This window comes from Anomaloglossus baeobatrachus, chromosome 3, assembly GCF_048569485.1.
Source record: "Anomaloglossus baeobatrachus isolate aAnoBae1 chromosome 3, aAnoBae1.hap1, whole genome shotgun sequence".
Classification (NCBI taxonomy): domain Eukaryota; kingdom Metazoa; phylum Chordata; class Amphibia; order Anura; family Aromobatidae; genus Anomaloglossus; species Anomaloglossus baeobatrachus.
In genome coordinates, this window is record NC_134355.1 from 95,403,553 (window position 1) to 95,429,346 (window position 25,794).

The following is a 25,794-nucleotide window of genomic DNA, read 5'->3' on the forward strand; positions in this document are numbered from 1 at the left end:
GAAGTCCCCGGCGCACTACAAGTGCCAGCCGCGCCGCAGTCCCAGCGGCCGGCGCGACCAATTCCCATAAGTAAGCCTGCTTCAGCGAAGCTGAATGAGGCCATGGCACAGGCGCCGCAGCGCTGATGTCCCCCGGCGCACTACAACACCCAGCATGCTGCGGTGTGAGCGCCAAATGCACGGGGACACAGAGTACCTTGAGGAAGCAGGGCCATGTCCCTGATGTACTCCGCTCCATCCAGCATCTTCTCCAGGGGCTGTAGATGGAGCACGGTCTCAGTGCCTGGAGACCGGTAAATCCCACTTCACCCAGAGCCCTGTAAAAAGGGATGGGGAAGGAATCAGCATGTGGGCTCCTGCCGCCGTACCCGCAATGGGTACCTCAACCTTACAAACACCTCCGACATACAGTGGGGTGAGAAGGGAGCATGCTGGGAGCCCTTAGTATGGGCCCTCTTTTCTTCCATCCGACATAGTCAGCAGCTGCTGCTGACTAAAAAGTGGAGCTATGCGTGGATGTGTTGCCTCCTTCGCACAAAGCACAAAACTGGTGAGCCAGTGATCCCACTGGGGGTGTATAGCCAGAAGGGGAGGGGCCTTACACTTTTAAGTGTAATACTTTGTGTGGCCTCCAGAGGCAATAGCTATACACCCAATTGTCTGGGTCTCCCAATGGAGCGACAAAGAAAACAATTCTTCCGGGAACAACTCGTGTTAGCTGTGATTTCTTCTAGGGAACGTCAGATTCGTGATTCTCTCCACTAGTGACCCATTAGCCCGTTCTGCTTTGATACTTCCCATCTATATATATATATATATATATATATATATATATATATATATATATATATATATATATATATATATATATATATATATATATATATATATATATATATATATATATATATAATATATATATAATTTATTCATATAATGAGCTTCTGTCTATATTGCGTTTTTGCTTAATAGAACAAATCTCTATTTTCTGTCAGTTGTCGGCTGATTAAACAGCATTTATTTTAATATTTAGTTTATTAACTAGAATAAAGGGAAACCTTCAACAAATTTGGCCCCTATAAGCTGCGGCCTCCACTAGTGAAGCTCTTATTTATAGCACTCTAGAATACTGTATATAAGAGCCCAGGCCGCTCTGTAGAACATAAAAAAGACCTCTATTATACTCACCTGCGGGGCGGTCCGGTCCGATGAGTGTTGCTGCTCTCGGTCCGGCGTCTTTTCTATCTTGTCCAGTCGCCATCCTCCTTTCCTGCTCCGTATGGATGACACATCCTGCGTCAAACACACAGAGGCCTCCATTGCGCTCCTGCGCATGCGCACTTTTCTCTGCCCTGCTGAGGGCAGAGCAAAGTACTGTAATGCGCAGGCGCAACGAAAGGTCAAATACCATCAGTGTATGCGCAGTACAATACTTTGATCTGCCCTCAGCAGGGCAGAAAGAAATGCACAGGAGCGCAGTGGTGCCTTCTGTGTGGATGACGTAGGACCCGTCGTCCACATGGGAAGGAGGAAGGACAGCGACCGCACAAGATAATGGCGCCGGAGTAAAACCAGAGACGCTCATCGGACCCAACCGCCCCCTTGGTGAGTATAATGGAGGTCTTTTTTTACAGAGAGGCCTGGGCACTTACACACAGCAATCTGTCGTGGCGTCATGTGTTTGTCACACTGCGACAATGATGTCTTATCAATCCGACTAATCAAAAGCAGAGCCTCTGATGCCCTCAGGTAAGAGACTGTTCTCTGGTTTCCATCCAGTGGCTACAGATTACTGATGTGGCTGATGGACCAGGTCGTGTGGATTAATTCGCATCAACTTAAATTTATTTTTTGGGAATAATTGAATCACTTATTTAGCAAATAGGTGATAACTTTGAGATTGGTGAAAGTCTGACCGCAGGGAGACTGTCCTCTGGCTCTAGATGCACCATAGTTAATGATGGTAGAGGTAGCACACAAGCACAACCATGGCTTAATTACCATTGGTATTCCCGAACCCCTTTCTGAGTGTGGAGGGCTCAGCAGTTGGACCCCACCAGTCAGGTTTGTATTTATGCAGCGTATAGGTGGTACAGTTCCACATTGAGATTAACCCTTTAAGCCAATGACTTCTTACTGTGAACCTCTGGAGGGTTCATCAGCCGTTGTCTTTTTTTTGTGGTTCTTTAAAGCAAACTTCTCGCTTTGTCTCTCTGTCCAGGCGTGAAGCATTCTGATAACTGTTACCCTTGTAAAGACAAAAGGTTAATTGACTCGCTGACTTCCAGCAGTCACTCGCTGACATAAATGAAGTGTGACTATAGCGATCTTCTATTGTGTGCTGTCAGCGGCGGTGCTGTCTACATCCTCATTTAATGACACTGTGGCGAATATGTGCCGGATCCTGAAGAAATAAAGCTTTTCAATAAAAATGGCGTGAATGTAAATAGTGAAGGACCCCAGGGAATCTGCATTGGTAGAGCATCATCCCGTCCTGCGCTGCATCGCACTATAGTATGCTATAAATATTAGCGCCGGTGACGCCTCCGCTCGCTTCCCCGGACTGAAACAAAACTATAATTACCTCCCCGAGCATTTGTTAGTTTTATTCCAGGTACTTGATGCACTGATGTTTTTAATATTTATTCTTGTTTTATAGTGTAATTATGTGTTTCCTATAGGAAATTGTCCAGCAGCTTATAGAGAACAGTACGACATTTCGTGACAAGACAGAATTTGCACAAGAAAAGTATATAAAGAAAAAGAAGAAAAAGTAAGTTATTTGTCATCTATATCGGTGGTGACAGAATGCGATTTGCCGTGAAGTGGCAGGGGTGGCTCAAAGAATTGATCAATTATTTGCTAAAAATCTCGTTACAGTTGAAATAATATGTGAATTTTCACTTCTAATTGTTTGCATGCCATTCTCAAGCAGTGCTGGCTCCCCCCTTTTTGTTGCCAGAATGCGATTTACATGGGGTACCTCTTAGAAGCACATCCCCTCCATCATCTGCAGCTTATCCACGCTGTTCCCCTTCAGCTGCAGTATTACATTCACGTGTCCATTTACCTTTTCCATTTAAAAGAGATAAATGGTATTCAGATCCTGTGCAGTCCGTCACAACTGAAAGCAGAGGGGTTCCATTGATTTATGAGGGGGCCGTCTGCCTTTTATTAGCTGTTTTGTTTTTAGAATGAGAAAAGTCCTGCATGCAGAAATATAATGAGATTTACAAATCCTTGCACTCTTTGTTTTCTTTGCTTTTTACATGGCGTCCCAACATTTTTGCAATTGTGGTTATGCATAACGCATACTTAATCGTAACCTGTCATGTGAAAAAATACTGTTTACATGCAGATTAATAACGTTCTGAAGCTGTGTAGCCGTCACACTGAAAGCACAGCTACATGGAGGAAATTTACTTTTTCTCCCAGCAGCCTTCGACTTTCAGTCTTAAAGGAGCGCCCGGAGCAGTATCAGTCACTGCTCTGTACATAGTGAGTGGCGGCTGTAACCATGCCCCATCATTGACTGACAGCCAGATCTGCATCAGTATATAGCCGGCTGTCAGTGATGGGGCACAGCTAAAGCCACTATTCACTATGTACAGAGTGGTGACTGAAAGCCAGAGGCTGCTGGAGGAGGTAAGTCAATCTGCTCCCGGTAGCCTTGCTTTTAGTGCATTGCACAGGCAGTTTTAGGATGCTATTAACCTGCAGATTAACCAAATATCTACAGGGTAATAGTGGTTTTGACTTGACATGTTCCCTTTCATTAGCCTTATCACTGGTCTTCTAATTGCTTATATCCGTACATTTCTTCCACTATCACTTGTCTCCTGCTGTGACCAGACATGCAGGAATGTGACCGAGCATGCATGTAGGAAGACGGTGAACGCACATATCCTTCACATGACCCCAGTAGGTCAGGTTGGTGCTCAGCAGGCCAGTGAACATTGCAAGCTGCACTCATGACTATGTGCCAGTGAGAGCATTCATATGCTGCAGCCACACAGTGTTTTTCTATGCTGCAGTCTGTCTGTACTGTGGCCAAGAGCACGCAATGATCACTTCTTTAGTTTGTGTGGGTACAAGCTAGGAGTCACAGATCACTGCGCGTTCTCAGCCTGCTGCATAGAACAATGCTGTGTGCTTGCATCATATGAACACTATGACATCTCTGCTGTCTGCTGAATGTCAGAGCATGCACAGATTATATCTGTAATATTCAATCACCAGTGGCAAAACTAGAGTTTGATGGGCCCCGGTGCAAAATTTGAACCGGGCCCCCCATCCCTGCATGTTAGTCAGATTTACAGTATGTATATGTATGTATGCATTAAGTGTTCCAAATCCTACAAAGATATAAGAGTTGCACTACCCCCCATTATGTAGTCCCCTCCCCCCCCCCCTTCTTGTGCCCTTTTGTGGGAAATATGTCCCCCATCTTGGTTAATGTCCCACATCCTAGGCAACTTCCTGGTAAATATGTCCCGTCCCCCCCCTCCTAGTATATATGCCCCCCCTCCTGCTATATACTGTCCCCCATTCTGGTATATACTGTCCCCCATCCTGTTATATACTGTCCCCCTTCTGGTATTTATGTTCCTCCCCTGGGCCCCACCCTGGTATATATGTCCCCATCCTGGGTCCTTCCTGGTATGTATGTCACCTCCTGGGCACATTCTGGTATATTTATATATATCCACATCCTGGTTTGTCCCCTTCCTAGCATATATGTCCTCCTCCTGGTATATATGTCCCTATCCTGGTTTATTTGTCCCCATACTGTTATGTATGTCCCATCCTGGGCACATTCTGGTATGTATATCCTCGTCCTGGGCACATTCTGGTATATATGTCCCTATCCTGGTTTATTTGCCCCCATACTGTTATGTATGTCCCATCCTGGGCACATTCTGGTATGTATATCCTCGTCCTGGGCACATTCTGGTATATATGTCCCTATCCTGGTTTATTTGCCCCCATACTGTTATGTATGTCCCATCCTGGGCACATTCTGGTATGTATATCCTCGTCCTGGGCACATTCTGGTATATATGTCCCTATCCTGGTTTATTTGTCCCCATACTGTTATGTATGTCCCATCCTGGGCACATTCTGGTATGTATATCCTCGTCCTGGGCACATTCTGGTATATATGTCCCTATCCTGGTTTATTTGTCCCCATACTGTTATGTATGTCCCATCCTGGGCACATTCTGGTATGTATATCCTCGTCCTGGGCACATTCTGGTATATATGTCCCTATCCTGGTTTATTTGCCCCCATACTGTTATGTATGTCCCATCCTGGGCACATTCTGGTATGTATATCCCCATACTGGCTTGTGTTCTCTTCTAGATAGATATATCCTCTTTCTTGTGTATAGGTCTCCCTCCTGGTATGTTTGTTTGCCGCAAAAAGAATAAAAAAAAAAACATTTTACTCACATGTAGCCCGGCGTCCTCTCTGAGCCGCGATGCATTTCAGCTGGATGTCCGACTTCCGCCGCGCATCCAGCTGAAGCAAGACGGGGACTGGTGATGGCGGGACCCCTCACCACCTCCGGCAATATTAGCTCACGGAGCGCCAACCTTTCCCAGCCGGACGCAGTGTCATCACCACCTCCGCGGCTCACTGTTATCTGCAGCAGTGTGATGAGGTTGCATAGTGATGACCTCATCACTCTGGGTCTTGATGACGCACAGACGCCTTGCTCAGTTCCACTGACCTAGCTTCTGCCACAGGGCTTTGCATGCAAATTAATCATGTGGCGGAAGCGACACGGCCCCTCTGCTGTGGCTGTGAACAGGACATGGTGAAAAGGGGGGCCCGGGGCTTAATAAAGCTAAGTAACTACACTGGGCCCCCCTCTTTACGAGGCTCCATACCTCAGTCATAGTTCTCATGCCCTAATTGCAGCCATGGATCCGTGGACCCCTTGAACCCTTGGGCACAGTTGTAACTCCTGCGACTGCGCTTGTTCCACCCTTCTGTCACAGCAGGAGAAGCTGCTGGGGGACAAATATGCGGTTAGAATCAAATTAGAAGACCAGTGATCTGGTACATAGCTTTGCCTGATGTAGAAGTAGGCTACATTTCTGTAATATAAAATTCTATTTGAGAAGTATAGAGAAGTATATTATTTTTTCCAAGATCTTTTACATAGGACTCATTTTTCAGCGTAGTATAACACCTTTACATTTTAAGAAAAACCCTTTAAGAAAATTCACCATCTCCTAAAAATATAAGCTCAACTACTTTAGTGATCACATGTGCCTCTTATGCCCATGTGTACATACAACCTTTCTCAACATATGCTCCAGAACTGAAAAGATCGAAAATATCCTTAATCCATTTCCTTGAAAACTCCTGTGGCCCCAGTTGTTCTGATATAGAGGAGTTATCTTCTACCGCCTTTACTAGCAAAATTACCTTCTGTTATTTATTCCTGTGAACTTAAAAAACCTAACTTCTTTAATTAGGAAGATTGATTATACCAACTTATACCCCCTTCTTCTCCTTCTTAACCTTTTTATTATTCTTTTTCTTTTACTTCTTCGATACCTTTTCCATCACCGCCTTTCCCTTTTTTGCCCCTCCTTTTTCCGACCTCTTTCCTTCTGACTCGCCAACCTCAGGGCCTTAGGTGACTCGGTGTCGGGCCAGACTAGTCAGGGGTAGTCAGCGGTGGCGGGACCCGATTCCGTGGCCCTGGTGGGGTCAGTTATTGTGGCGGTATTGGGGGTGATGATAGTGTTAAAGTTTATATAAGATTCGTGACGCCACCTGTGGTAATTTGCAGCTATGGAGCCGCAGCTGCTGGAAGGGACTTCCGGGACTGATATGATGGCAGCTAAGGTGTTTTACTCACTGTTTCAGTTGCTGCAGCAAACCGGTTGCCCACAGTATGCTGGGATTCACTGTCAGGGACCTCCGCCAATCCCAGGTAGTTCAAGGGCCAGTACCAGTGCACCCCTCTTTGTGTCTCTTTCCTGACTGACTTCCTAGCCTTGAACGTTGTAGCTGTGCTGGTCTTGGCCTCCACCACAGGGTCTGAACAAAGAGAGCTAACCGCAGTTGTATCTTTCCCCCTTCACAGGGGATCCGTGGCAGGTTGTGGCCCTCGGCGCTTGCAACCACCCCAGGCCTTCGGTGTTACTTTTGAGGAATTGTCTTTCTTCCCTCTGTCTGGGGACCGTCCTCGAATGCAGCCAGATTCCTCCACCCGATCTTCCAGTGGAACAGGCCACGAGCCAATATGCCCTTCCGTGGCCCTGGGATCCTTTCTTTCTTTAGGTGTCACCTGGGCCTAACTAGACCCCAGGATCTCCACCAGGAACTTCCTTCTGTCACTTTCTCTTCTCCTTCACTTTCCTGAGGTAACTACCTCCCTCTCCTCCTCCTTCTGTCTCTCTCAGACTAGACTCTTCACTTCACTGAACTTGAACTTCCTGGTTCCCTTATCTACTCTCACTTGCTGACTCCTCCCACACACTCACTGACGAGGCCCCACCCACACTATTGGCACCAGAAATGGGACTTAAGGCCCCATGAATACATCTATGGGGGTTGCTGCCACTATCCCTGACCCTGTGTATGCCTACCAATTGGTGTGTGTAAGTTTAGTCTGTGGACCGGTAGGTGACCCCATTCTTACCCAGGATGGGATATCACACCTCTGCCTGAGGTGCAATATCTCTTTGGCGACAGAAGCCTCAGGGGCGCCACACTTCCGTCCTCCATCTTTCCTCCTATATGAAGTGAAAGCTGCACACCAAATTCAGAGAGATATGAACAAGCATAACTGCTTTATAATACACTAGAAGGTGGCCCGATTCTAGCGCATCGGGTATTCTAGAATTTACGTATTGTGTAGTTAATTTATGATTTTTGTTATATAGATAGATAGATTAGATTAGATATATAGATGTTGTTGTGTGTTGGGTGTTGTGTGTGTGTGTGCGGCGTTGTCTGTGTGTGTGTGGGTGTCTGTGTAGGGCGGTGTTTGTGGTTCCCAGTGTGTGTGTGTGGTGTTTTGTGCGGTGCGCGTGTGGCGGTGTGTGTGTGTTTTGGGGGGAGGTGTGCACCCCCATCGTGCTCCATCCCCCATGCCGCGCACCCCCCATCGTGCTCCATCCCCCATGCTGCGCACTCCCCATCGTGCTCTGTCCCCCATGCTGCGCACTCCCCATCGTGCTCCATCCCCCATGCTGTGCACTCCCCATCTGCTCCATCCTCCATGCTGTGCACTCCCCATCGTGCTCCATCCCCCATGCTGCGCACCCCCCATCGTGCTCCATCCCACATGCTGCACACTCCCCATCGTGCTCCATCCCCCATGCTGCGCACTCCCCATCGTGCTCCATCCCCCATGCTGCGCACCCCCATCGTGCTTCATCCTCTATGCTGCTCACCCCCCATCGTGCTCCATCTTCCATGCTGCGCACCCCCCATCGTGCTCCATACCCCATGCTGCGCACCCCCCATTGTGCTCCATCCCCCATGCTGCGCACCCCCATCGTGCTCCATCCCCCATGCTGCCCCACCCCCCATCGTGCTCCATACCCCATGCTGCGCACCCCCCATCATGCTCCATCCCCCATGCTGCGCACCCCCCATCGTGCTCCATCCCCCATGCTGTGCACCCCCCATCGTGCTCCATCCCCCATGCTGTGCACCCCCCATCGTGCTCCATCCCCCATGCTGCACACCCCCCATCGTGCTCCATCCCCTATGCTGCGCACCCCCCATCGTGCTCCATCCCCCATGCTGCGCACTCCCCATCGTGCTCCATCCTCCATGCCGCGCACTCCCCATCGTGCTCCATCCTCCATGCTGCGCACTCCCCATCGTGCTCCATCCTCCATGCTGCGCACTCCCCATCGTGCTCCATCCCCCATGCTGCGCACCCCCATCGTGCTCCATCCCCCATGCTGCGCACCCCCCATCGTGCTCCATCCCCCATGCTGCGCACCCCCCATCGTGCTCCATCCCCCATGCTGCACTCCCCATTGTGCTCCATCCCCCATGCTGCGCACTCCCCATCGTGCTCCATCCCCCATGCTGCACTCCCCATTGTGCTCCATCCCCCATGCTGCGCACTCCCCATCGTGCTACATCCCCCATGCTGCGCACCCCCCATTGTGCTCCATCCCCCATGCTGCGCACCCCCATCGTGCTCCATCCCCCATGCTGCGTACTCCCCATTGTGCTCCATTCCCCATGCTGCGCACCCCCCATAGTGCTCCATCCCCCATGCTGCGCACCCCCCATAGTGCTCCATCCCCCATGCTGCGCACCCCCCATAGTGCTCCATCCCCCATGCTGCGCACCCCCCATCGTGCTCCAACCCCCATGCTGCGCACTCCCCATACTGCGCACCCAATCGTGCTCCATCCCCCATGCTGCGCACTCCCCATCGTTCTACATCCCCCATGCTGCGCATCCCCCATACTGCGCACCCCATCGTGCTCCATCCCCCATGCTATAATAGTTCTCCTATTATACTCAGAGAGGAGTATAATAGGAGGACTATAATAGGAGGAGTAGTCCTGGGGGGAGAGGAGTATAATGCCGGCTCCCTGCACACGTGTACCGGGAGCCGGTGTACACTGGTAACTATGATACACATCGGGTAACTAAGGGACCTTAGTTACCCGATATGTATAATAGTTACCAGCGTTCACCGGCTCCGACACGATCAGAGCATTGCAAGGTTATGTCTGGCGCTGCTGGGATCGTGACGGAGCCGGTGTACGCTGGTAACTATGATACACATCGGGTAACCAAGGGACCTTAGTTACCCGATATGTATAATAGTTACCAGCGTTCACCGGCTCCGTCACGATCCCAGCATCGCAAGGTTATGTCTGGCGATGCGTGCAGAGGGCCGGGGCGAGCGGTCAATCCATGCGGAGGGCGGGGCCAGGCCGAGGCGAGCAACCAATCCGTGGGGGGGCGGAGCCAGGCCAAGCCCAGCGGCGACCAATCCGTGGGAGGGGCCGGGCCAGGCCGAGCTTAGCGGCCAATCAGACGGTTGTCACTGTAATGACACTCACCGTGACACAATTTTGGAGCAAGACAGAGAGACAGAATAAGGCAATTATATATATAGATATATATTTTTCTTTTAATCAAAGCCCGTTTTCTCTCCATCCTGCTGGCTTGTACCATGTTACACTGATATTTTGAGCCTGCTCTGCTGTCTATAACTATTGATCACTGGCAGCCAGATGAAAAGCTGAGATAGATGTGTATTTATCTGTGCGTGGCTGACGTCTCCTCTATCCCTGGAGATTATTTCTCTAATTCCTTCTCGCCCCCGATGTGCTCCATCCTCTCACTATCATCCCTGTTCAGTTCAGCTGCGGTGTTACCAGAGCGCTCACCTGTGACTCCATTGCTGTTGGTGAATTAAACAGAGGTTTAAAGTGTAACTGTCCTTTTAATTTTATTTTATATAATAAATCAATAATACATGTGAAAATATAAAACTTTGTAATGTATCTTATCACAGCAATCAGTGTCCTCCTCCTGTGCTGATTTTTCATTCTCAATTCATTGAAAAAAAATCTGTATTCTGAGAAGACTTTCCCATTGCGGAGACGGCAGTTGGTGATTTTAAAATTCTATGTAGAAGCGGCAGTTAGCGGCGGTGCAGACATTCTGCTGTAATTTCCCCTTGAATGGGAATTACAGAGCAAAATTTTGTGACTTGTCAAAGCTTTAATGAATCGGATCCTAAATATCTGATATAATCAGAGGCTCTTAATATTTTCCTGCAGTCACGTACTGAATTGTGCAGCGCATGGTTGTTGTGAGGAGTTCACTGTTGAGCTCTGAAAATAAATCCAACAGCGTTTTGACCCCATTTTTGCCCTTCGCAGAGTGCTTGTAGCTGGGATGGGGCGCCTTCTACTCATCATTCATGGCGAGTGGTGGCATATGTTACTCCACAAATCGTACTCCAGTCATTGACTAGAATAAGATTCATTGTCAGGAGCACACAGAGCCTGATTTATTAAAAAAAAAAATGATAATTTTTTCAATAAATTAGGAGAGTCTGATTCCAACATGTCTCCTCTTCAGGCCTAGCGTGAAAAACGCCGCTCTTGATGAATCGGGCTTGGATTTGATGCTACATGTCCAGATTTTGAGGATGATTGTCAAATCAAGCCAAAATAGTGAACCATGTAGGCCTTAGGGCATGTACACACCTTGCATTTTTGCAGCGAAAAACGCAGTATGTTACTGTCCCTGCAGAGTGAATGACAGTTCTGAAGTCTCCTGCTCACGCTGCGTATTTTTCCTTGCAAATTTGAAGCAGTTTCCAATCTTTCAGCGTTATTGCAACATTTTTCACCCACTTTAATGAATGGGGGAAAAAATCGTCACAAAAAAGGATTTTTTTCGTTTTCTTTTTAGGCTGTATTTAATGCAAAGAGACATTTTTTTGTGATGCAGAAGTGTCTGCGGCAATCACATACTGTTCACATTCCCTAACTCTTCTAGACTTGGGCAGTTTAGACATTTTTTTTTTCTTATACAAAAGACCTAATTAGTAGCAGCCCCTGATATTGAACCAAATGGAGATTTGGTGAGGATGACGTTCCTGAGAACAAGAAATCTTGTATCTATAGATAACATTTACTCAAGTATCTGGTGTGATATGGAATTTACAGCTGGAAATTGTCCGAAAAGCTTGGAGCCTATGAGGTGAGTGGTGGTCTTGGAGCTGATCTGCGTCACTCGTTGGCCACACACCGCCCTTATTTGATATATACTTTGGTGAACATTTATTCCTCCCAATTCCCTTATACAACTTGCATGCTCAGTTTGGTCGAGCATACATGTGTTCTCTATATATGAGGAGGGGAGTAAGTTGCGGCCTGACACCTTTTGGGGGTTGACTTATCTCCCTTTGAGAATAAGGGATCTAACCTATTGAATTACAATCTTATAATGTCTCTTATAATTATCAGATGCTGAAGTCTCCAGAACAGGGAATTTTTGTTATCCATTTTAGTAGGGTGAGGCACAGGCGGTAGCTCTATGGGACGTCCACATACAGCCGGGCATGGTTTCAGCGGAGTGAGGCACAGGCGAGCGTTCTATAGTGTCCACTGACATCCGGGTATGGCACCCCGCATTCTTCATTTTATTAGAGTGCGATGGCACAGGCGGTAGCTCTATGGGACATCCACAGACATCTGGGCATGGCACCTTTTCTCCATTTCAGTAGAGTGAGGCACAGGCATGTATGCTATAGAAATTTCACAGACATCTGGGCATGGCACTCCACGTTTTCCATTTCAGTAGAGCGAGATGGCACAGGCGGTAGCGCTAAACATTCAGAGACAGCCGGGCATGGCAATCCGTTCTCCGTTTCAGCATAGGGAGATGGCACAGGTGGTAGCTCTATGGGATGTCCAGACAGCCAGGCATGGCACCCATCGTTCTTTATTTTAGTAGAGTGAGCCTACACAGGCGGTAGCTCTATGGGACATCCACCGACAGCCGGGCATGGCACTCCACGTTCTCCATTTCAGTAAAGTGATAGGGCACATGTGTAAGCTCCACAGGACATCCAGGCATGGCACTCTGTGTTCACCATTTGAGTAGAGTGAGATGGCACAGGCGATAGCTTTATGGGACGTCTACAGACAGTTGGGCATGGCTCCCCCTTTTGTTTTAGTAGAGTGAAATGACATAGGCGGTAGCTCTATGGGACATCCACAGACAGCCAGGCATGGCACTCCACGTTCTCCATTTCAGTAGAGTGAGTTGGCACATGCGTGAGCTCTATAAGACGTCCACAGACATCTGGGCATGGCACTCCGCATTCTCCATTTCTGTAAAGTGAGAGGGCACAGGCGTGAGCTCTATAGGATGTCCGGATATGGCAGGCTTCATTCTCCAGTGGCCTAATAAAGAATGAGTAGACCAGCGGTGAAGCATTTCTATTGCCTCTCAATTCAAACTGGAGACAAATATGTCCTGTTCTGGTGATCTGGGGGTGTCTGAGCAGCCATAACCCTACTGATATTGATTATCGCCTGTTCCTGTCCTGTTCAATACCAAAATACCCCTAGAAATGACATTTGTAGATCCTGTGAACTGTGGTTCGGTCATTTGTAATGATGTCTTGTAGCCCAGGAATTCTGAGGGTTTTTTGCTAAGACAAGGCTATAGCTTTATGTATATTTATAAACTCTTCAAATGCTCCTCACTTATGACTGATTTTGTGTTTTGTTTTGTTTTTTTTTTTGTTTAAAGTGGCTCGTGTGTTATTCTGTAGTAGTGATGAAATTCTTACCTTCCCATAAGATAGTGACATGTATGACCAATTACGTTGTACCACACTATGGATTTTCAGCTCTGTAACTCTGTATTATCATTGACACTTTCAATCATTACAGCCTGTTTTGTGATAATTTGTAGAAATTAGGGAATATATATTTATTATTTTAGATTGTAAAATCATGAGAAGTCGTGACCTGCAAGGATTTTCCAGCTCCGCACACTTCCGCATTAGGAGGTAAGCGATGCCGGTGATGCCACACCTTCTGATACCTAGTGAAATGCGTGTGCCATCAGTAAGTGTCGTGCGCCTGCCAATGAAGTACACATTCCAGCAGATACTGGAAGATGCAATATCACTGGTACCGGTTACCTCCTAATGCGGAAGTGTGCAGAGCTGGAAAATCCCTTCAAGTAAGGACTTCTCGTAAGGTGGAGGTAGATGTGACTTCACAGGCTCTGCTCGCCTCCCGAGGCAAAAGTGAGCGGAGCCAAAATAACCCTTTAATCTTATATAAAAGTAATGTTACTTATTCGAGTATAAAAGCTTCAATGGAAAAATGAATGTATGAAGTATCTATTGCTTAATTGTGACCTAACCTGTTAAACATTGTATAATGCAGGTATGAAGCCCATATAACGATTCTAAAGCCCACTGCCCGTATTCTTTCCATAATGTACTATGCAAGGGAACCTGGAAAAATCTGGTAAGCAGACCGTTCATCCGGTCAGTTTTTTTGTTGTTTTATTAGATTCTACATTTATTATCTAATCTAACAGGCAGATTAGCCGCAGATGCTTGGGTCGCCCAGCAGTATACTCTATTAGAACCATTTACATTGTGTTTCGGATGTTTTTGTTTTCTATCTTAACATTTCGTGATCAAGAGGATGCTACGGAGGGTCACTGATCTATGGGCAATTCTGAATTTATTAAAGAAAGCAATCACATAAAAGAGCAGCGCACATCCAAGTAATCCACAAATCTTTATTAAATGCAATTATACAGAACAAAGAAGTCAGACATACATATACGTTCAAAGCGTCTGAAACCAGACCTGAATCCATAAATAGTCCACGTACTGCCGACCACCCGCTGCCCCCACAACACCCAGATCCAGCGCATGATGGTTGCAAACAGAAGCAGAGGGACCCTCTTGATTATTTTGGGGTCCGTCTAGGTACTGTTTTGTGTCTTTTTAAATTGATAGATTGGGATTAAGTTTTAAAAACCGACACCTAATGGAGCCCAGATAGACCCCATGATAATAAAAGCACCTCACCCCCCAATTTTAGTTATCCCCTGGATTTGTTTGAACCTTAAAATTCAAATGTGAACATAACCTAAAATTTTGCTTTTCTTATTCATCTCGCTTATTTCTTTTGGTTCTCAGCCAGCTCCGGTATGATACCTTGGCCCAGATGCTCACATTTGGAAATATTCATGCTGGAAGTAAAGTGATTGTGATGGAGACCTGCGCTGGGTTAGTTCTGGGATCAGTCATGGAGCGCATGGGAGGTGAGATTGTACCGCAGTACATATGTGGCCCTTGTTAAAGTGTGACAGTGTGTTGAAAAAAAATATTCATTGCGGATGCGGGATGGAGGCAACTAGGTCAGTGTCTTCTACTTCCCTCATCTTTCAGGTTGAAAGCCATTGCATCCTCCTAAGATCTGAAACAGTGGGTCAAATATATCAAGCAAAATGCACCAAGAAACAGTTTTTCATGATTTGTATCCTATTTATTAATTATTTTGGACAGTTTCTGCACCTTGTTTGACATGAAGAAATATGTTTTAGCGGAAAAAAAGTATGACTTAACCTGCAAAACAGGGCGGGAAAAGAGCAAGGCAGGGCAGCAAAAGAAGGCAAGGCGGGGCAGCAAAAGAAGGCAAGGCGGGGCAGCAAAAAAAGCAACAAAGTTTTCACACAGATATCTAGCTCAATTACCAGCTAATTTGTGGCATAAAATTAGTGGCATAAACTAGACAGTCTGAAATTGCATATTTAGCCTGTCCAGTCTAATTTTGTACTATAGAAGAATTAATCCCCTATCCAATTTAGACTTATGTCAGCCAGATTTCTCTATGTGAGCAGGTTCGGTCGAGAGTCCGGTTTGTATGGAGGTTCCTGACTAGACATAAGTGGACCCGTTTAAGTTTGGTTCAGCTGTACTTTAGATAAAGTTTGGTTTGGGACCTGGACTTGACCTGAACCTCATTGGAAGTCACTGATTGGGCAGTTCAGCGTAATTTTGTAGTTTTTTTTTTTTTTTTTTTTTTTTTTAATTTTTATTCCATTTTATGTTTACCAATCGCATTAATTATTTTTATATTCTCATTGACTTTTTGATCACTTTTATGTACGTGACAATGCCACGTATGTGTGTATGTATGTATGTATGTATGTATATGTGTGTGTGTGTGTATTATTATACACACATATTTTTTTAAGTCTTTATTTTTAATAGAAAAAAGTGAGTGGATTGCAAATCTTATGGGGTTGGTTTTTTTTATATTTTGTAAAACGATTTTTTTTTCCTTTTTTTTTTTACTGTATTTATCAGTCCCCCTGAAGGAACTAGAATCTGCAATCGTCCAATCGCTTACACAATATACAGCAATACAGCAGTTTTGCTGCATATAGTAAAAATCACGGTCTCCTTTGTAGCCCGGCCACAGGCAGGTTTCAATGAAACTCCATGATAAGTACAGAGGTAATCAACAGACCCCCAGCTGTCATAGCAACCCATCGGCGACCCTTGATCACGTCACGATGAACCCCCATGCTGGGAATCTGTTAATGCCACTGTCAGTTTGACAGTGGCATTTAACAGGTTAAGTTGTGGATGCAGATCCCCCCACTACGGCTCTTAGAGGCCGCTCTACGCTACGCTGTGTGTTACAGACAGTATCTGCTGGGTATAGGTGAGGCTCACTCCTTGAGCCCGCTCCACATACCAGATAACAATTTTAGCCATACATGTATTATTTTTCGGCCACTTTTAGATACCTATAATGTGAGAGCTTTTTTGCACCCAAATTATGAATTCAAAATGTTGACTTCCCATAATTCATCAGGACCAGAGCATAGTCAGCACGAGCCTATGGTAATCTCACTCCAGCTCTGATCTGCGGGAGGGTTTTCCACCTGTTGCAGGGTTTGGTAAAGAAGTTTTTGATATACTGAGAATTTTTTTTGTATCTGTCTCTATTGAAGCTGTGGATGTTCATTATCAGCGGAGACCTCCATAAGGCATCCTGTATGTGTGCGCTTTATAATGTGCTCAGTGCCCTATGACTACCTGAGGGTTTGTGCGTGACAGTATCGTAAAATATTAAGCCTTTCCTGTGTTCACCCGAGCTCCTGTTATAGGAAACACATAGCTCATGCAACATAGATAACGCTGAGCAGTCAATGAATGGGATTCCCTCTGACGTATGCCGAGAACAGATGTACTCCTGTACAGCCGGGGGCGAGTACTGCCGAGGTGTGGGACACAATGACGATCCAATGAGGATAATTAATTAGCCCTGCACCATTAGCAGCAAACTGCTATACAATCATATTTAGCCCTTTAGGTACAGGCACACAATGTTTTTCCACAGCTTCACTTTCCAACATGTACATGATCCAGCAAATGTCAAACTTGCAAAAACTAATATATAGTTGAGAAATGGAGGGGCCCTGGTCATGGCACCTCTTTAATTTTTAATTATAATTATATATATATATATATTATTTCTTAGAATTAATCTGAAATGTAAATGGTGTTACTGATGGTTTGGTAGGCCATCCGCGTGCCCCATGAGCCATCCGCGTGCCCCATGAGCCTTGGAGGTGTACATCAGGAAGCGTTTTCAATACATTACAGAACGCCTTTTCTAACATTATTTGATGGATTGTAGCCCTGGTTACGTTTAACACATGAAACCACCCATTGATAATTGTATACTAGCTGAATGTGCAAAGTTTCTGCTCTTTGCAATAAACCAAGTAGGAACAATTTAATTACCTCAAGACCACCAATATAGCAAATGCCTTCTCTAAATTCAATCAAAAACGTCATTTGTACTGACAATTGCAGACTCTGAATTATTCACCCTCTTCGTGAGGAGCATCTTTAGTATTTCGCAGAGCACCTGTGGCTATGACCTCCAGTAGGTATGAAGCATAACCACACATCAGCTTGTCTGTGTTCCTCAGGGATCTTGGCTCATTCCTCAGGAGTAATGGTCTGCAAATCACTAATATTCTTGAGTTTGTGTGTTGCCTTTTTCAAATCCCATCAAAGATGTTCTATGGGGTATACGTCAGATGACTGTGACGGTCACTCCAGAATAATCCGGGATTTTTTTTTAAATCAAGCCTTCGTGAACTTCAGGGTATGTTTGATATAATTATTCTTTTGGAAGGTATAATTGACATCCAAGCATCTGCTTCCTCAAAGAAGCCATGACATTTTCTCCTAGAATTTGCCGTACATGATTGCCTCCATGCTGCAGATTTCTCATGCAAGAGGAAGCAAAGCAGCCCCGGAGAATCACTGAGCCACCCCTGTGCTTCATTATAGGCATCACCGAGTGACCACTATTTTTCTCTATAGCCGTCACTGAGCCACCACTAGGCTTCATTGTAGGCATCACATCTTCTGTTCTTCCTGGCACTACTCCAGTCCCGTTCTGTCATTGTTCAATCATAAGCTCTCAATGTAAGTCTATGAGAGCCTCATTCTTGCTCTCATAGAGTTACAAGTAGCAGAATACGAGTGGATTGGCATCGAGAATAGCCGAAGACAGCAACGGGTAAGTATATTTACAGGAGCAGGGAATGTGTATTAGTGATTCCATTCTGTGTATAAAATAAAAAACCACCGGAGTGGCGCTTTAACTTTTATGTTCGCTCTCTTAAAATAATCCTAAAATGCAATTAAAAAAATCACAGTCCACAAACCTCTAGCCAGTCCAGGTATTTGATGTGTAGTATCTCAAGCTCACCAAATGCTGTTAATGAAGCCCTTCACATTTATCATTACATCCGGTGTTCTTGAGACAACACTTGAATTACAAATGTGCGCATGAGGGTTTCTAATCAGGGGTGAAGAATTCTGACCACTGCAGTAGTTGTTAAATTAACAATATTTACTTTTTCTCTTTAATGTAGCAAAAGCATTAGATATAGATGTGTGTGTGTGTGTGTGTGTGTGTGTGTGTGTGTGTGTGTGTATATGTATGTATATATATATATATATATATATATATATATATATATATATATATATATATATATATATATATATATATATATATACATACATACATACATACATACATACATACATACATACATACATACATACACACACACACACACACACACACACACACACACACACACACACACTCACTATATATATACATATATATATATGTGTACGTGTGTGTGTATATATGTGTACGTGCGTGTGTATATATGTGTACGTGCGTGTGTGTGTATTATATATATATTAGCTGTACTACCCGGCTTCGCCCGGGTTAATAACTGTTGTTAACAAACTAGAATGTATTAACAAAAATGTATTCTGCACACACAAACCACAAAACAAATAGAAATGTAATTATTAAAAGGCAAAAACTAAGCTAATAGAAGCATTTCACAACATATATTTCAACACCACAGATATTCCACATAGATTTAACTAAATTGGCCAAGTAATGTGCTCCGTCTGTCGCTTTGCCCGTCTGTCGCTTTGCCCGTCTGTCGCTTTGCCCGTCTCCCCACCGACATCTTATTACCTCACATATAAGCTTCTTATACTATGAATGTCTTTTGTTCCTATAGCAAGCAATCACAGCTCCTACTAATAACCTGTAGTTACAGGCTCCATTTACTTTAATGGAGGCATGCTTTTTGGAGAGTAACTGTAAAGCGCGGGGTTAAATTTTCCTGTCAATAGATAGTCTACGACGTTCCCTGGGTCACATGAGGTGATGAGGTGTCTGTGCAAAATTTCGTGATTGTAAATGCGATGGAGCGGATATACTTTCCGTTTCACTTTTTCCCCATTATGTAGATAGGGGCTAAATTGATTAAATTGGAATGCACGGGGTTAAAATTTCGCCTCACAACATAGCCTATGAAGCTCTCGGGGTCCAGACGTGTGAGTGTGCAAAATTTTGTGGCTGTAGCTGCGACGGTGCAGATGCCAATCCCGGACACACACACACACACACACACACACACACACACACACACACACACACACACACACACACACACACACACACACACACACAGCTTTATATATTAGATATCTCAATAGTGCATGAAGACTAATCATTCACTCTCAATTCATGGGTAAAATCTGTCTTCAGTGAACACAGATCTTCCCATTACTGAGATGGGCAATGTCGCAGGAGATCTTGCAGCAGAATGTCTCTAACTCCTCCCTCCTCTCCATAGAATTTTATAAGCAGCAACCCAACTGTCATCTCAGTAATTGGAGAATCTGTATTCACTGAATATAGCTTAATCTATGAATAAAAGAGAGAAAGATCAGTCCAGGAGGTGAAAGGAGCAAATTTATCTGATAAGATATATTACAAAGTTGCTTATTTATATGTGTACTATTAAGCTATGAAATAAAAGTTAAAACGACAGTTACTTTGTAACCTTATTGGTCTGTCCATGCAGTTTGATATCCATCAATCACATATGTCATTGCAAACCATCTTCCATGTGCACCATGGAGGTGTTCGCTCTTCTGCTCACTTTACATGGAGCTAATGGTGCTGGTTATAGATTGTGATGACATGAATCCAGCACGAGCCAGCGTGACTGAGATAGTAACTGCCAGAAGAGCAGATCATCATTGTGAACCTGTCACCGTCCTAGAGAACAGGATGGGGAGGATTAAATCTCGCTGACAAATTCCCTTTTGGAAGTCAATATTATCATGTTGATGAGATTGAATTCCATGAATGTATTACAGTGAGCACCAGGGGCCGTCCATTGTAAAAGGAATACAAATTACTTTTTTATAACACCTAAACCGTATATATTCAGACTTGTACCACGTTTCTTTACAAGATTTTAGAGCTTTTCATGTGAATGTGGCCAATATATCTCTTCCCTGACTTGATGTATGATGTAAGGGAAACCATTTGAAATATAATCGCAGCGTGAATCACAGATTTCATATTCAATTTCTGACTCTGGGATTTCATTAAACATTATCATCAGTGGAAAAGTCTATGGAAGTTACATATTATTATTATTATTTATTATTATAACGCCATTTATTCCATGGCACTTTACTCTACTTTTTTTTGTATTATATGTACCCCTCTTGACATGTAATCATGAACAATACAAGGCACAGACTGGTATAGGAGGAGAGGACTCTGCGCGCGAGGGCTCACAGTCTATAGGGGATGGGTGAGGATACAGTAGCTGAGGGTGGAGATGGTCAGAAGAGAGTAAGTAGTGTGCAGGTTTCTGTACCTCTGGTACAGCTCGGTCACCTCTTCATAAAACCTGGTGCATCGGCAAACTATTATCAGTGGACTCTAGTTCTCTTAAGGCCATGTGCACAAGTTGATCATTTGGTGCAGAAATTTCTGCATTTCTTGACACCAAAAAAGCTCGTTTTTGCTTTGTTTTCGTTGCGTTTTTTCCCTGTTTTTCAGCATCATTTTTGTCATTTTTGGACCACAATGAATGGTATAGAGATAGACATATAATTGATCAACCCCTTGACATAAAATAAAATCACGCCCTATGGTGCTTATTACGCAGCTTTTTATGATTAAATAAATGAAAAAAACAATGTGGGTTGCTTCCCACCTATTTTTGATTACCAGCAAAGGTAAAGCAGACAGCTGGGGGCTGATATCAGACTGGGAAGGTCCATGGTTATTAAGTCCTTCCCAGCCTAAATATACCAGCCTGCAGTCAGTGCCGGGACGCGGTTACAGCAGCTGCCACTCACTATATATCGAATAGGTACTGAATCCACACCTCTGACTGAAAGACGGAGGCTGCCAGAAGGAATGAAGTGCATTTCCTACTGGTAGCTTGGCTCTCAGCGCAATAGCCCGGCAATTTTAGAACTCTATTAGCCTACAGATTAACCCCATGTCTGCAGGTTAATAGCATTTTTCGGTGTGACATGTTTGTTTTAAAATGTTGATTTATAGAACTTCTTAGAATTACTGGAACTTCATCTCTCCACTTTCGGACCGGATTCAATTCCAAAAAACGTCTTTCTTTGTTTATTTCTACAAGTATTATGTAAGAATGGGGCTGGCTGACTGGCTCAGTTTGAGGTTGGCCAGCTACTTTCACTGTCACGGCTCAAGCTGAAGAAGCAATCTGGCTTGGCGTGTATTGAATCTAGACAGCCAGCCCAGCCCCCTTCATAACCATCACTGGTTACAGGCGGAGGGAAGGCTTCTTTTCCATGTGAGAACAAACCCAGAAGTGCAGCTGGTGCAATCCTTCCGTTTATCGGTTGTCATTTACGATGGTCTGGGGGGATCCGTTCTAGTAAGAGCCTAAATTATAGCAATAATACATTCTGGCAGCCAGGACACAGTGGACGGATGGTTCACAGTTGTCCCCTATTGATTTTTATTATTATTATTCCTAAATTGATTTAAATGTTTGTGGGTTTTTTTCCCCTCTAAGGATACGGATCTGTTGTTCAGCTGTACGCCGGTGGTGGACCTGTACGAGCCGCGACAGACTGCTTTGGTTTTCCCAAGTCCTTCTATCAAACACTATATGAGTTCCCTCTGAACAAACTCGAAGCTTTGATGTCTGGAACTGGGAATCGCCCTTCTCAGGTTATCCCTGCCGAGGAGAACACCAGAAAGACTGATGAAGAAAGCAGCAGATTTGACAATGAAACACAAGAAGCCACTCCAAATGTTGCAGGGGACTGTTCAGCTGAAGAATGTATGGAAACAAATCAACCAGACAATGACCAAGAGGGGAAACGTTGCGACGAGATGTCAGAGAACCACAAAGGAGGACAAGATATTGACAAGAAACAGCTTGTAAGTATTCAGGTGCACTTGTTTCTTTTCACTACTGTTGCATGTACGAGTTTTGTGGTGGATGCAGCACCCCCATCTTCTGGGATCAGAGACCTTTGGTGCCTTGCTGTGAAGTGTCAACTCCCAATATTCTTCAGTTTTATGAAGTTGGCTTAAAGGGATTTTTCGGTCACAACATATTGATGATCTATCCAAAGAATCATTGTGGGGTCCGACACTTTTCGCATGGGCAAACAGTCCTGGACAAATCTCTACCTGCCTGTTTTCCATCTTTCTCCGCTAGTTCTTTCCTTGATTTGTGCGTTGACTTTACAGGAGCCAGAGGAGCAAGTAGAAAGATATAAAAGTAGTAAATGGGGAAGGTGGAACGAATGGGTCGCCCTAAGGCTATGTGCGTACGTGTGCGTATTGCATGCAGTTACGCTGCGTTCTGCACCGCAGCGTAACTGCATGCATCCTGCGTCCCCTGCACAGTCTATGGAGATTGTGCAGGAGCCGTGCGCACGTGGCATATTAGAACGCAGCGATTCGGCTGCTGCCCGAATCGCTGCGTTCTAAGAAGTGACATGTCACTTCTTCCATGCGGTTTGCATGCTGTCTATAGGGAGAGGCAGCATGCAGAGCGCACGTTCTCTGCCAGCACCATGAGCTTCAGAACGGAGCTTTTCAGCTGCGCTCTGAAGCGCACCTTTTAGGTGCGGTGCAGAGCTCACACGTGCGCACATAGCCTTACGAAGAATGTACCGAGTGCCTTATTAGCATATTTGTATAAAGAACAATTCTTGTCAAACAAAGCAAAGAATTTGGACACTAAAGGTACAAGATTTATTAGAGCTATGTCCCTTGCAAGGTTTAAAGTGAACCTGTCAGGTGCAATATGCACCCAGAGCCACAAGCAGTTCTGGATGCATATAATCCCTGGCTACCCGTCCCTTTATACACTAGCATAGATAAAGAGATCTTTAGAAAAAGTATTTCTAAAAATCCTTTATGATATGCTAATGAGCTCAGAGACTAGTCACAAGGGCGTTCGTTCCTGCGCTCATTCAGGCCTCTTAGCTTGTTAGCACACCTATAGGGGTGTGCTAGCCTGTTATTCAATGTCCATTGCCCCGCGTCATCATCGGCAGTGATGCGTATACCTGTTTTTGTCGCGCCAGCTCAGAACACCAGGCTTAGGGTCAGTGTGCATGGATCAGAAGTCACCGCATTTCCGGTCATGTGCACTGTGAGGCCGGGTGTACAAGTCCCAGCTTCAGAGAGATCTAGTGCGCATGATGTGGAGCGGTGGACACTGCGTGCATCACTGCCAATGATGACAATGGGCAGTGGGCATTTCATAGCATGTTAGCACACCCCTGTGGGCGCGCTAACATGCTAAGAGGGCGGAATGAGCATAGGAACTAACGTCCTTGCGACTAATCCCTGCGCTCATTAGCATATTATAAAGGATCTTCAGAAATACTTTTTCTATAGATCTCTATATCTATGTTGGTGTATACAGGGACGGTTAGGCAGGGATTAGCAATATACACCCAGAACTGCTCATGATTCTGGGTGCATATTGCACCTGACAGGTTCCCTTTAACAAGTCATTTTGTGCTGACAGACTCCCTTTCAGCAGATAAGGATAACTAAATTCTAATATTTGCCTCCTTGTAATGACCTAATTGCAAGTTTAAGGATTTTTATACTCATTTTTTTAAGTAGATACTTGAATATTTCTTTGTCGCTCCATTGGGAGACCCAGACAATTGGGTGTATAGCTTCTGCCTCCGGAGGCCACACAAAGTATTACACTTAAAAGTGTAAAGCCCCTCCCCTTCTGCCTATACACCCCCCGTGCATCACGGGCTTCTCAGTTTTTATGCTTTGTGCGAAGGAGGCACACATGCACGCATAGCTCCACATCTTAGTCAGCAGCAGCTGCTGACTATGTCGGATGGAAGAAAAGAGGGCCCATATAGGGCCCCCAGCATGCTCCCTTCTCACCCCACTCTGGTCGGCGGTGCTGTTAAAGTTGAGGTACCCATTGCGGGTACATAGGCAGGAGCCACATGCTGTTTTCCTTCCCCATCCCTTAATGGGCTCTGGGTGAAGTGGGATCCTAATCGGTCTCCAGGCACTGAGGCCGTGCTCCGTCCGCAGCCCCTGGGGAATCTGCTGGACAGGAGCCGGGTATCGTCAGGGACAAGGCCCTGCTACTATGAGGTACTCTGTGTCCCCGTGGGGACCGCGCATGGAGCGCTGGTGCCATATACACTGCAGCACTGCTGGGTGTGTTAGTGCGCCGGGGACTACCGCGCAGGCCGCGCTGTGAGGTACTCTGTGTCCCCGTGGGGACCGCGCATGGAGCGCTAGTGCCATATACACTGCAGCACTGCTGGGTGTGTTAGTGTGCCGGGGACTACCGCGCCGGCCGCGCTTATATGCCGGCCGCGCTTATAACTTTAGTCCCCGGCTTTTGCGGCCTAGTATCGCATATTCCCGCCCCCAGGCCTGTCAGTCAGGGGAAGGGAGGGACGCTGCACAGGACGTCAGCGCTGAGGGCTGGAGCATACTTTGTATCCTCCTCCCCCCTCATTCAGCACAGTGGGGCTCCAGATTCCCGCACTTTCTAGGGCAAGCCCACGGCCCCCTCCTCTCCACAGAACGCCGGCAGCCATTCCTGTCAGCACTTCTGACGCTGGAGAGGAGAGACAACAGGCTCTGGGAGGCCCAGGCAGGGATTCTGGTGATCACACAACCGCTTTGAGCGGTCGGTAAGCAGCACCTGAGGTGCTGGCCCCACTGAGTGCCGGAGTGTACATATATATATATGCTTATATGCTATACATTTACACTATACTGTCGCACTGTTGATTTTTGGCTATATACCCTCCTGGATTGTAATCAGAGGAGACAACAGCATGTCGTCCGCAAATAGCAAGGGTGCCAAAGCACAGGCTTACTTTGCAACCTGTACCTCATGTTCGGCTATACTACCGGCAGGTTCCACTGACCCTCATTGTGTGCAATGCTCGGCCCCTGTGGCACTTACTCAGCCGGAGCCTCTGCTACTGGTGGCCCAGGTGGAACCACCTGCTACCACTGTCCAGGTGACAGGGACGGAGTTTGCAGTATTTGCTGACAAACTGTCTGAGACTATGGATAAATGGTCTGCTAGGATACTAGAAGCCTTACAGTCCAGACCGGTAACTCAGGCCCCGGGCACTGTTCAATCATTGACCCCAGGCCCCCCTCAATTGGAGCCGCAGAGTGCTCCTGGGGTGACCCATGGGTCCCAGGGTGAGGTCTCTGACATGGACCGCAGTCCCAGGCCCAGGCCCCTTAAGCGGGCTCGCTGGGAAATTCCCTCGACTTCATCACACTGTTCAGGGTCTCAGCAGGAGGACTCTCTGGATGATGAAGCGGAGGTAGCAGATCAGGA

General features: G+C 45.8%; 1 protein-coding gene across 1 annotated transcript in view; it reads left to right on the top strand.

The window, feature by feature from the left end:
- TRMT6 (tRNA methyltransferase 6 non-catalytic subunit) overlaps nt 1-25,794 on the top strand; it is an 81,835-nt gene that overhangs the window by 31,645 nt on the left and 24,396 nt on the right. Inside the window, exons 4-7 of the mRNA XM_075339313.1 lie at nt 2,682-2,773; nt 13,929-14,012; nt 14,699-14,823; nt 21,994-22,364. Coding sequence (XP_075195428.1) covers nt 2,682-2,773; nt 13,929-14,012; nt 14,699-14,823; nt 21,994-22,364 — 672 coding nt within the window. The remainder of the gene's footprint in view (nt 1-2,681; nt 2,774-13,928; nt 14,013-14,698; nt 14,824-21,993; nt 22,365-25,794) is intronic.